The sequence below is a fragment of the Thalassophryne amazonica genome, chromosome 14, assembly GCF_902500255.1.
Source record: "Thalassophryne amazonica chromosome 14, fThaAma1.1, whole genome shotgun sequence".
Classification (NCBI taxonomy): domain Eukaryota; kingdom Metazoa; phylum Chordata; class Actinopteri; order Batrachoidiformes; family Batrachoididae; genus Thalassophryne; species Thalassophryne amazonica.
The window spans coordinates 35,557,551-35,569,799 of record NC_047116.1 but is presented as its reverse complement, the minus strand read 5'-3'; the positions used below and the strand labels follow the sequence as shown (position 1 = coordinate 35,569,799).

The 12,249-nt window shown below is 42.8% G+C and overlaps 1 protein-coding gene across 2 annotated transcripts in view; it reads left to right on the top strand.

Annotated features, from left to right (window-relative positions):
• The window catches only part of smarcal1 (SWI/SNF related, matrix associated, actin dependent regulator of chromatin, subfamily a-like 1), a 40,175-nt gene extending 29,425 nt beyond the window's left edge, over positions 1-10,750 (top strand). For both annotated transcript variants that reach the window (XM_034185953.1, XM_034185952.1), the window contains 6 exons: positions 922-992; positions 1,139-1,241; positions 6,113-6,295; positions 7,050-7,150; positions 7,767-7,863; positions 9,973-10,750. In XM_034185953.1, the coding sequence (XP_034041844.1) occupies positions 922-992; positions 1,139-1,241; positions 6,113-6,295; positions 7,050-7,150; positions 7,767-7,863; positions 9,973-10,167 (750 nt within the window). In that variant the 3' untranslated portion in view covers positions 10,168-10,750. The remainder of the gene's footprint in view (positions 1-921; positions 993-1,138; positions 1,242-6,112; positions 6,296-7,049; positions 7,151-7,766; positions 7,864-9,972) is intronic.
• Positions 10,751-12,249: the final 1,499 nt, after the last annotated feature.

The window sequence follows — 12,249 nt, the reverse complement described above, 5'->3', positions numbered from 1 at the left end:
GCATATTGAAGAGGATGGCATTGTATCCCTTGTGTACACTGTTTAACAGTACATGATCAATTTTTTATTAAAGGAAAGGACATTAATATGCCTACAGATTTGGCACAGTGCCATATATGTTTGCTGTGAGATATCAATATACTAATTATAGCCTGTAAAATGCTTACAGGATATTAGCAAGTTCAATTGCATCTTGCTTTCTGCTTAACCCTGTGCTTATTACAGTCAAATTTGAAATCACTACATGGCCAGGTCAAATAAATAGCTTAATTAAAAAAATAAATCTGCCCTTGACTTAAACAATACATGCCGCAGATGAATCTCTGGTTCTCGAGTTGCTGTTCCAATGCAGTGTGTTGCATGTGAGCTATCTATGTGGTATGTGTTCCATTACAAAGCTCCCTGATAAAATGTCTCCCAAAGACAAATCTTAGCTGAAGGCTTTACGCAGAGCATGACCATATGAGGATATAGTACATATTCACTGTAGAGCCTCAAGTTTGGGACATATTGATGAAACATGATTGCCACCAGTTCTGTGTACCCGCCGGTTTCCCAGAATTCCTCGCATTTTCTTGAAAATGTCTAAATACAATGTCAAAACTTATCGGTCAGGTTGAGTTTCACATGAAAGTTAAGAAACATGCCAGCCTGCGTAAGTCAGATGTACACAGTACAGTCCTTGAATACCTCATATAAACCTTTATGTTTAACAAGGATTAACTACCTGCTATCACAAAATGATCGTGTAAACGTCACAGGGCATTATTTAAAGTATTCATTCTATCTGATGGGATTAAGTTACTGAACTTAGTTGTACGTTATCACACTGCTTCTTAGAGTAATGGTAGTCTTATCAAATCATCAGAAAAGAATCTCCTGCCATTCCTTATCTCATGTTGTTCCTTATCTGTTTTTCAGAAAATGGAAGAGAAGGAAGCGCTCCTCATCTTTTACAACCACACAGCTGAAGCGAAGCTACAGGCCGTTATGTACGTACATACCGTCTAATGAGGCAGTAAGTCATATCAGCTGCTGATGGTGCAGGCTGCTGAGATTAACTGAAAGGCTCTTGGCTATCTGAAATGTAAGGAATCGATGTATCAGTTCATTACGGTGTCACCTCTGTCACGGACAGGGAGTACATCACAGATTTGTTGGAGTGCGGAAGGGAGAAGTTTCTCGTGTTTGCCCATCATAAGGTCGTGCTGGATCATATCACCACTGAGCTGCGGAAAAAAGTGAGTAGGATGATTTAAAGGACAGCCGATGTATTAATTTTGTGGGGTTTGTCAGTTATAATTTTAGTAGATCAGTAAGTTTGAGTGAAGGCGGGTCTCACTGCACGCTACTACAACATCTGCAAACTACAGTCATCACTTTGGGGATATTTACTTCTTATTACCAAGGCATAAAGCTGATCAGCCACAGCATGAAGTTATGGGAAAGAGTAGTAGAAGCTAGGCTTAGAAAACAGGTGAAGATCTGTGAGCAGCAATATGGTTTCATGCCGAGAAAGAGCACTACAGATGCAATGTTTGCTCTGAGAATACTGTTGGAAAAGTACAGATAAGGACAGAAAGAGTTACATTGTGTGTTTGTGGACTTAGAAAAAGCTTATGATAGGGTGCCAAGAGAAGAGTTGTGGTATTGTATGAGGAAGTCTGGAGTGGCAGAGAAGTATGTTAGGGTAGTGCAGGACATGTACAAGAATAGTGTGACAGCGGTGAGATGCGCAGTCGGAATGACACTCATTCAAGGTGGAGGTGGGATTACACCAAGGGTCAGCTCTGAGTCCTTTCTTGTTTGCAGTGGTGATGGACAGGTTGACAGATGAGATCAGACAGGAGTCCCCATGGACTATGATGTTTGCAGATGACATTGTGATCTGTAGTGAGAGTAGAGAGCAAGTTGAGTCTAGTCTGGAGAAGTGGAGATATGCTTTGGAGAGAAGGGGAATGAAAGTCAGTAGAAGCAAGACTGAGTACATGTGTGTGAACGAGAGGGAGCCCAGTGGAATAGTGCAGTTACAAGGAGTAGAAGTGGTGAAAGTAGATGAGTTTAAATATTTGGGGTCAACTGTTCAAAGTAATGGAGAGTGTGGTAGAGAGGTGAAGAAGAGAGTGCAGGCAGGGTGGAGTGGGTGGAGAAAGGTGGCAGGAGTGATTTGTGACCGAAGAATATCAGCAAGAGTGAAGGGGAAAGTTTACAAAACAGTAGTGAGACCAGCTATGTTGTATGGTTTAGAGACAGTGGCACTAACAAAAAGACAGGAGGCAGAGCTGGAGGTGGCAGAGCTGAAGATGTTGAGATTCTCTTTGGGAGTGACAAGAATGGACAAGATTAGGAATTAACATATCAGAGGGACAGCTCAGGTGGGACGGTTTGGAGACAAAGTCAGAGAGGCGAGATTGAGATGGTTTGGACATGTGCAGAGGAGGGACCCAGGGTATATAGGGAGAAGGATGCTGAGGATGGAGCCACCAGGCAGGAGGAGAAGAGAGAGAGCAAAGAGGAGGTTCATGGATGTGCTGAGAGAGGACGTGCAGGTGGTTGGTATGACAGAGGAAGATACAGAGGACAGGGTGAGATGGAAACGATTGATCTGCTGTGGCGACCCCTAACGGGAACAGCCGAAAGACAAAGAAGATTACCAAACTGTGCTGTTTTAAGATGTGTATGAAAATGTACCGTAATTTCTGGACTATAGAGGGCACCTGAATATTAGCTGCACCCACTAATTTTAAAAAGAAATTGTACATAAATAAGCTGCACTTGTCTATAAGCCGCGGGTCTCTACGTTGTAACGTGAGATATTTTCACAGAAAGATGATAGAAAGATTTTTTTTTTTTACTTTTAAAGGAGACCTGCATTGAAAAAAATGCAGTCAGATTTTTTGAACAAAAAATGACTTACATTTACACATGCGATCCTTCTGAATGTAGTAAAGTAAATCTGCAAGCCCAGATCTGTCATTCAATGGAGAAATCATCATTTGAAAATGACAAATTTACAGCTAACATTTAGCCCTCCGCAAATTGTCCCTCTCATCATGGATGCTGCCGAGACGTCACGGACAAGACCCTCTCCCAGCATGCATTGCGCCAATTGTAATTTGTGGATTTACGTCAGTTTGCATCTGCATCTTTTTCTTGTCTTATACGGAAGGATCTACTTTTTTTAAAACTTCATATTGTCTTGCGGCACATTTGGTGAGTACACATTTCTTTTATTTGTGCTTGAAAATTATTTTGGGGTACTTTTTCATACGCCCGTTTGATTGAGTGGTGTCGCAATGAAAATCTGTCTTTCGCCTCCATCACGGGATATGGAGGCGAGACCCACAAAGAATCCTAGTCATTAAAAATATACACTCAACAAAAATATAAACGCAACACTTTTGGTTTTGCTCCCATTTTGTATGAGATGAACTCAAAGATCTAAATCTTTTTCCACATACACAATATCACCATTTCTCTCAAATATTGTTCACAAACCAGTCTAAATCTGTGATAGTGAGCACTTCTCCTTTGCTGAGATAATCCATCCCACCTCACAGGTGTGCCATACCAAGATGCTGATTAGACACCATGATTAGTGCACAGGTGTGCCTTAGACTGCCCACAATAAAAGGCCACTCTGAAAGGTGCAGTTTTATCACACAGCACAATGCCACAGATGTCGCAAGATTTGAGGGAGCGTGCAATTGGCATGCTGACAGCAGGAATGTCAACCAGAGCTGTTGCTCGTGTATTGAATGTTCATGTCTCTACCATAAGCCGTCTCCAAAGTCGTTTCAGAGAATTTGGCAGTACATCCAACCAGCCTCACAACCACAGACCATGTGTAACCACACCAGCCCAGAACCTCCACATCCAGCATGTTCACCTCCAAGATCGTCTGAGACCAGCCACTCGTACAGCTGCTGAAACAATCGGTTTGCATAACCAAAGAATTTCTGCACAAACTGTCAGAAACCATCTCAGGGAAGCTCATCTGCATGCTCGTCGTCCTCATCGGGGTCTCGACCTGACTCCAGTTCGTCGTCGTAACCGACTTGAGTGGGCAAATGCTCACATTCACTGGCGCTTGGCACATTGGAGAGGTGTTCTCTTCACGGATGATGCGAAGGAGATGTGTTGCACTGCATGAGGCAAATGGTGGTCACACCAGATACTGACTGGTATGCCCCCCCAATAAAACAAAACTGCACCTTTCAGAGTGGCCTTTTATTGTGGGCAGTCTAAGGCACACCTGTGCACTAATCAGCATCTTGATATGGCACACCTGTGAGGTGGGATGGATTATCTCAGCAAAGGAGAAGTGCTCACTATCACAGATTTAGACTGGTTTGTGAACAATATTTGAGGGAAATGGTGATATTGTGTATGTGGAAAAAGTTTTAGATCTTTGAGTTCATCTCATACAAAATGGGAGCAAAACCAAAAGTGTTGCGTTTATATTTTTGTTGAGTATATAAACCTCTCTCAGCGTCCATGGAGCTCCGGGGCTCCGATTGCCGAGACGTGCGGTGCTGTGGATTTTGCCACAAGAAGTCTGTCCTTGCAGCAACAGGTGTACCGGCCGCTTCTCATTAAAACAGCGAGCGTAATCTCAGGACTTGTGCCAAGTGTGCTGCAGCTCCATTCAGTAGACAGAGAGGTGATGCCGGTGTTGTGCGCTGAATCTGACACAACACCAGTTGCAAAGCAGACACGGGCTGTGTGAGTGGCCTGCGTCGGCGGTTAACGAGCTCGTTAACGAGCCCGCAGACTTAATAAGCGCAGCGGAGGCAGAGAGCGGGAGAGGAAGAACGGCGCCCGCTGTCGATGTCATTGCTGATCTGAGCACACAGATCTGTATCTCACATTCATTGGAACTTACTTTTGGATGTTGAAACCAGGACGTGTATAAGTAACATTACTAACAGATAAAATCAGTTTCAATGCGGGATCGGACTGAAGGCAGGAGCGCGTTGTCTTGTCCCTGACGTCATGGAAATGTTACGGCTGTACAAACTGTTTTCACAGAGGGCTCAATTTTAGCTGCAAATTTGTCATTTTTAAACAAAGATTTCTCCGCTGAATTACAAATTTGGGCTTACAGATTTACTTTACTGCATTCACAAGGGTCTTATAAATACATATCAGCTATTTCTTTCTGAAATCTGACCACATTTATTTCAATGCAGGTCTACTTTAATTAAATACTTCCCATAAATGCTTTTCCCCCCCCTGAAATGTTACACATAAATATTGATGTGCATGTCATAAGCGTGCGCAGGGTGTCTCTGCTCCACATGGAGAACTGAGTAATTTTAACTTTTTCTAACTTTCATCGCGTGCAGACAGGATTGGAGTTAATGAGACGTTAAAGAGGCACTGTGACTTTTTCGACTTGTTGCGCCAAGACAGAAAACCGGTTTGGAAGGGTGGGGGGAGAAGGTTCCGCTCCACTAACTGATTTGACGGCGCACCTCTGGCGCAGAGTGCCAGAGAGGGACTTTTCTTCACTAAAACGAATGGGTAAGACCTTATATTTACACTGTGTGTGAATTTATACCGCATGAGAAGTGCAGCTTTCAGGAAATCAATTGGCGTGTTTCGACTTATGAAAAAGCCTATAAAATCCATAAATTAGCCGCACCATTGTAAAAAGAGTGTGAAAAGTAGCGGATTATAGTCTGGAAATTACGGTAAATTACTCTGAATTTGGGTTGCATTTAAGCAGCAGTCACACCCGGCCGAGTTTGGTGGCGAGTTCTGCCAAGCGGAGCCTTTGCATGACTCCTGAATGGCCCGGAGTGGCGGTGAAGGGGGTCATGCTGTTCGGGACGAGTCGGGAAAATTCGATTAATCTTGTCTAACTCTCGATAAGATCAAAGTTCCTGGTCTGGGAGGGGGCAAAAAACGACTTTTGTTGAGCGGTGTGCCTGCTTGGGATGACTCTGTGCTGAACATGACCAAGCGGGAGCGGCTTGGGGAAATCAGCCGCCCTGTGTCGAGTTTTAAATTGGCCCTGTGCGGCCCAGAAAGGTCAGGTGTGACAGCTGCTTTACGCCTTTGCCGCCCTTTGTTTAAAGCAAAGCCTTTAAGAGCTTTTCTTCTACAGAATATTGGTTACATCCGGATTGATGGTGCTACACCATCAGCTGAGCGGCAGCAGTTGTGTGAGAAGTTCCAGTACTCTGCAAATAACTGCGTGGCTGTACTGTCCATCACTGCTGCCAACACAGGCCTCACTCTGCACTCAGCTGACCTGGTGGTCTTTGCTGAGCTTTTCTGGAACCCTGGGGTAAGAACTGTGATGAAACTTTGACAGACATTCATTCATGCTGTTCAAGACTACTGTGTTGTGCTATCTTAGGATCTGCAGTCTCTTCAGTTGACCATAGATTCAACATAGCAATGTTTAACATTGAGTGTGATTCCCACTTGCTTGATTGTATGGATGTAATTTTATCAATGTCTTCCATATTTTGTCTCTTGGACCAAGTTCTGTGGGTTGCAGGGGTCACTGGATAAAATGTGTTAAATTATTGGATTTAAAAGGTGTTTTTCGACATATTTGTCTTTTGTGAGAACAATGTGCCCTGAGATTGAATAGACAGTTTGCTTGATTACTTGACCTACAGTCGCCTTCGCTGGATTTAATCAAGACTAAAGCTGTCATTAGTCTGCAGGATGGTGACATTAGGTAACTTAATGGTACCACTTTGTAGCTCTTTTCTGGTAGATGATGGGATATGCAAATTATCACAATCAGCATGGACCGAAAATAAATGGCTAAATAAAAATAAATGGGTTGTCACAACAAATGTTAAGTGAGGAAGAGAAGCTTATGCTAGCTTCTACACATAGTCCCAGTTCATTTAAGACATTAGAAGGGAACTTGACACATAGATTTATACTGTTGATGTGCAGTAATGCTATTCTGTCATAAGTTGAATAATAATGTGGACATTTCTTTTCAGTTCACACTGACAATCAAAATGGATCAAGTCCACTTTTTTGTCAGTTCTTTAAAATGCCATATTTTCTTACTACAGGTTCTCATTCAGGCTGAGGACAGGGTGCACCGTATTGGACAAACCAGCAACGTAAACATTCACTACCTGGTTGCCAAAGGAACAGCTGATGACCATCTGTGGTAGGTGTCTGTCAGTAAATGGACTGCATTTATATAGCACTTTTCCATCTGCATCAGACGCTCAAAGCGCTTTACAATTATGCCTCACATTCACCCCGATGTCAGGGTGCTGCCATACAAGGCGCTCACTACACACCGGGAGCAATAGGGGATTAAAGGCCTTGCCCAAGGGCCCTTAGTGATTTTCCGGTCAGGCGGGGAACCCATGATCTTCTGGACTTAAGCCCTTAACCACTAGAGCAGGGGTAGGCAACCTGTTCCAGAAAGAGCCATGAGGGTGCAGGTTTTCTTTGCAGCCACTGACTCCACCAGGTGATTTTACTGATTAATATCACTTTTCGAAAACTCAGCTCGATCCTGGAGGATCTGTAACCTTTTAGCGACTGGGCCAACTTGAGTTGAACATGCTGGCCATTATGATTATTGTAGCAGTTTCTGCTCGTATGCGTATAAACATACAACATCCACCTGCTGTCGTCTGAGATTTTCCCACACAAACGCACACTGATACTGATGGTGTTTTCGCTAAAATGAGTCAAACTCCTTTGACATTAGCTAATATGATTCTTACTGTTATAATAATGAATTTTAATGAATAATGAATTTATTGTTTCAGGCCCCTGATCCAGTTTAAAATGAACGTGTTGGAGCAGGTGGGCCTGTCTGAGTCAAACCTCTCAGACAATGCTGTCAACGCCAGTTTCTATTCAAAGGTAAAGCCTACTCTATCAGTGCACCTTTTCTCTAACGTACCAGATATACGAGGTCTATTAGAAAAGTAAAGTATCCGACCTTATTATTTTTTTAAAAAACCATATGGATTTGAATCATGTGTGATTGCGTCAGCCAAGCTTGAACCTTCGTGCGCATGCGTGAGTTTTTTCACGCCTGTCGGTTGCGTCATTCGCCTGTGAGCAGGCTTTGAGTGAGGAGTGGTCCACCCCTCTTGTCGTTTTTTTCATTGTTTAGGAATGGCTCAGAGACTGCCGCTTTGCTTGATCAAATTTTTTTCAGAAACTGTGAGGGACATCAAAGTGGACACCATTCGAGAAATTCAGATGGTTTTTGGTGAAAATTTTATGGGCTTCAAAGAGATTACGGAGTGTTACTGTCGCTTTAAGGACGGCCCAGAGTGACTGGTGGTGCGCCGCGCTCCGAAGCCGCCATCGACAGGCTGAGCGACCATTTCATTTCTAAACGGATGGCTGTATGGGTCCGTGACCATCGTGTGCAATTTCTCTGGTTATCACAAGAGCTGGACATCAACCATTTTCCAGCAGATTTCACTTTTAACAAGAGATTTTGTCATGGAAAGCCGAGCGGAGGCTTCGCACGTCACGATGGATTCGCTACTGGAATGAGACAAAACCACCTCCGTTTTGGTCTCACAGGACGGCTCTGAGATGGCGTTCAGACAGCTGTTGGTGGTTTTTCCATCGAGTGATTATCCGAGAAATTGTGGATGTGCCTGGACATGCCAGAACATGTCTTGTGAGGCTTCATCACGGCGTTGCTTTGCGCCATGCAGCACCGCCGCGAAGCCTCCTCTCCTCTTTCCATGACAAAAACTCCTGTAACAGTGGAATGTGCCGTTCATTTCCAAACTGGACGCTGTGTTTTATCCGGGATGTCATCTGACTAGCACAGGAATTGTGAAAAGACGTGGACATCAGCACTTTTTCGGCACATTGAGACAGACGTGCGGAGGAATTCCGCGTGTCGCGGCGGTGCCGCATGGCACAAAGCAATGCCGTGATGAAGCCTCACAGGACATGTTCTGGCATGTCCAGGCACATCCACAATTTCTCGGATAATCACTCGATGGAAAAACCACTGACAGCTGTCTGAACGCCATCTCAAAGCTGTCCTGTGAGACCAAAACGGAGGTGGTTTTGTCTTGCTCCAGTAGCGAATCCATCGTAAAGCGCGAAGCCTCCGCTCGGCTTTCCGTGACAAAATCTCTTGTTAAAAGTGAAATCTGCCGGAAAATGGTTGTCCAGCTCTTGTGATAACCAGAGAAATTGCACACGATGGTCACGGATCCATACAGCCATCCGTTTAGAAATGAAATGGTCGTTCAGCCTGTCAATGGTGACTTTAGAGCGCGGCGCACCACTAGTCGCTCTGGGCCGTCCTTAAAGCGACAGTAACACTCCGTAATCTCTTTGAAGCCCATAACATTTTCACCAAAAACCATCTGAATTTCTCAAATGGTGTCCACTTTGATGTCCCTCACAGTTTCTGAAAACATTTTGATCAAAGCGGCAGTCTCTGAGCCATTCCTAAACAATGAAAAAAACGACGAGAGGGGTGGACCACTCCTCACTCAAAGCCTGCTCACAGGCGAATGACGCAACCGACAAGCGTGAAAAAACTCACGCATGCGCACGAAGGTTCAAGCTTGGCTGACGCAATCACACGTGATTCAAATCCATATGGTTTTTGAAAAAAATAATAAGGTCGGATACTTTTCTAATAGACCTCGTATGTGTAACCATTGAGGAAAGTGCATTATCAGGACGGCATGGCCCTGGCTTCAACAGGTTTGACATAGTGTCTTTGGGACCATCAGGTATATTTTTTGTAGCACAGGTGTACTTACTTAATTAAAGCTGTTGAGGAATGTAGTTAAACTAAAAATCAGAAATCTTTTTTAAACAAAAAATTACATTGACTGGTGAGTGTTTGCAGATTATAAATTAATAAAGATCATTTTTTTCCCCCCATCTTGCCTGTTAAATATATGGTGATGCTCCTCAGTCGATGTAAACACTGTATGGATGTATACAGATTGGTTATCAGGATTGTTTGGGTTTCTTTAGGACCTTAACCAGAAGAGCATCATGGAGATGTTCGAGCGGTCTTTCACTGAGGAGGACAATGTGGATGAAGGGATGCTAATGGAGGCTGTGGACGATTGGGAGGACACCACACCGGGGAACAGTTCTGACCAGAACCACAGTGTGTCCGTACAACACTCCACTGATAGAAATATCAAAGACTATTTCAGCAGATGACTCTGGAAACGGCTTCTAGTTTCAGCCATTTAGACTTAATCTGCTGTTGCTACAGTTGGTGGATGGAGGGGGGTTGGTTCTCCTCACTCTGAAAACCTACATGCTGAGGTGTTATCCCCATGGCCACGTGCAGCTGACCACATAGTTTTGCTCAAACGCTAAACTTGTTAATAGTTGTAAAATAATACTTTAATAAACTGATATATCGTACTCAGGATTATTTGGTGTAATTCATAGTTGCTGCTGTAACAGCATTTGACTTCCAAGTTTCCCAAATCAAAAGTTAAGTTTGTAAAATAATGATGAGGAATTCCAGTTGTGGTTCATGCACCTTCCTGACGCACCTGCCAGAGCTGGTGAGGGTTTTGTAATCGTGTGTGTGTTTGTGTGTGAGACTGCAAAGATGATTATACAGCATTAATCCATACAAACCTGCAAGAAATAATCAGTGTTTAATGATTTGTGTGGATCTGATGGTCAGAAATGAGCGTTCCCTCGGTACTCATCAAGCAGTCACATGATCGCCCTTGTTGGTGTGAATTTCTTTTTTCTGTTGATTAAAGTTTGACTTTAACACAACTGTACGTTATCCTAAGCTGCTCTCATACTAACGTGTTTCCACAGTGTGGTTGACTGTTACCTTGACGTGTAACTTAAAATAATCAGGCAAATCTTTGCATCACAGCTGACATTGACAAAGTATTCACAGTAATTCATGTCAGGCCTGAGATGTGAAAATGACACATTTTCTGGGGCTTCTATGGCTGCTGGAATATCAACTCCTTTATGGTGACTGTATAATCCTGGTAGATAGATAGTTTTTATTATCATTGTCATTACAACAACGAGAGGTTGTGGATACTTGACTTAACAATACCACTCAACTACGGTGTTAGAAATTTGTACTCATCCAGAAAAGTAGTGTGTTTATTTCAGAATTCCAGACACTGTCAGACAACAGTACAAAATAAGTACAGTTCAAAAGAAAAAAACAACAAAAAAAACAGCAGTTGTCTAGGTTTTCTTTCTCTTGTCTGTTGACAGTGTGGATTCAAATTTTATCACCTGTTAATAAGAAAAAGTAGATAATTACACAAACAACTTTCACAAGATAAAAAGTTTTGGAAACTGTAATAACTCAAAGATGCCAACAAATGCCTTAAAATGATATATACTACTGTACCCTTATGGTTTTACTTGAAATGGTTTTAAACATATTTGTACAGTTGGTCTGACTGCATCAGATGTATACTCAGTTTATCACATATTACACCAAAAATCTGCCCTATACTAGTAAACCAGCCCTCATGAGATACAAGGGGAAAAAAAAGCGCTGATAAATTCTAAACAAATGGCGCTGATTAAATAAGATGATTGTAATTAGTTCAGCTCTTTAGGCAGGTTGATGAGCTAATTCTTGAGATCACCTGTTTTAGGTGCACAGGTTGAAGCAACACATGGGAGGGCTTTTATTTTCTGAATCCAGTTTTACACCTCTGCAGAAAATGTTAAATTTGAGTCTGTGGGTAGCTATCACTCAGTCATGATTCATGTGTGTGATATGTGGTTCTTGTTCTTTATTTTTGCTGTAATATGTGATAAATATCTTATCACGTGTCTGTTCATGTATCACGCCCCTCGTATCCGTATCAGCCCTCGTCCTTCGGACTTGGGGCTGGTATGGATACATCGGGGCATGATAACAGGCCGTGATACATGATCAGATGTGATACCCACCAAACCATGATATAAATGCACTTGATATTGACCACGTCCAGAAAGTATTCACAGCACTGCACTTTTTCCACATTTTTTTTTGTTGCAGCCTTGTTTCAAAATGGATGAAATCCCCCCCCCCCCCCAAAAAAATTCTACACAATAAATACCACATAATGACAATGTGAAAAAAAAAAGATTTTTCCAAATTTATTAAAAAAACAAACAAACATGTACATAAGTATTCACGGCCTTTGCCATGAAGCTCAAAATTGAACTCAGGTGCATCCTGTTTCCACTGGTCATTCTTGAGATGTTCCTGCAGCTTTAATTGGAGTCCACCTGGGCCAACTAGAGTTGATTGGA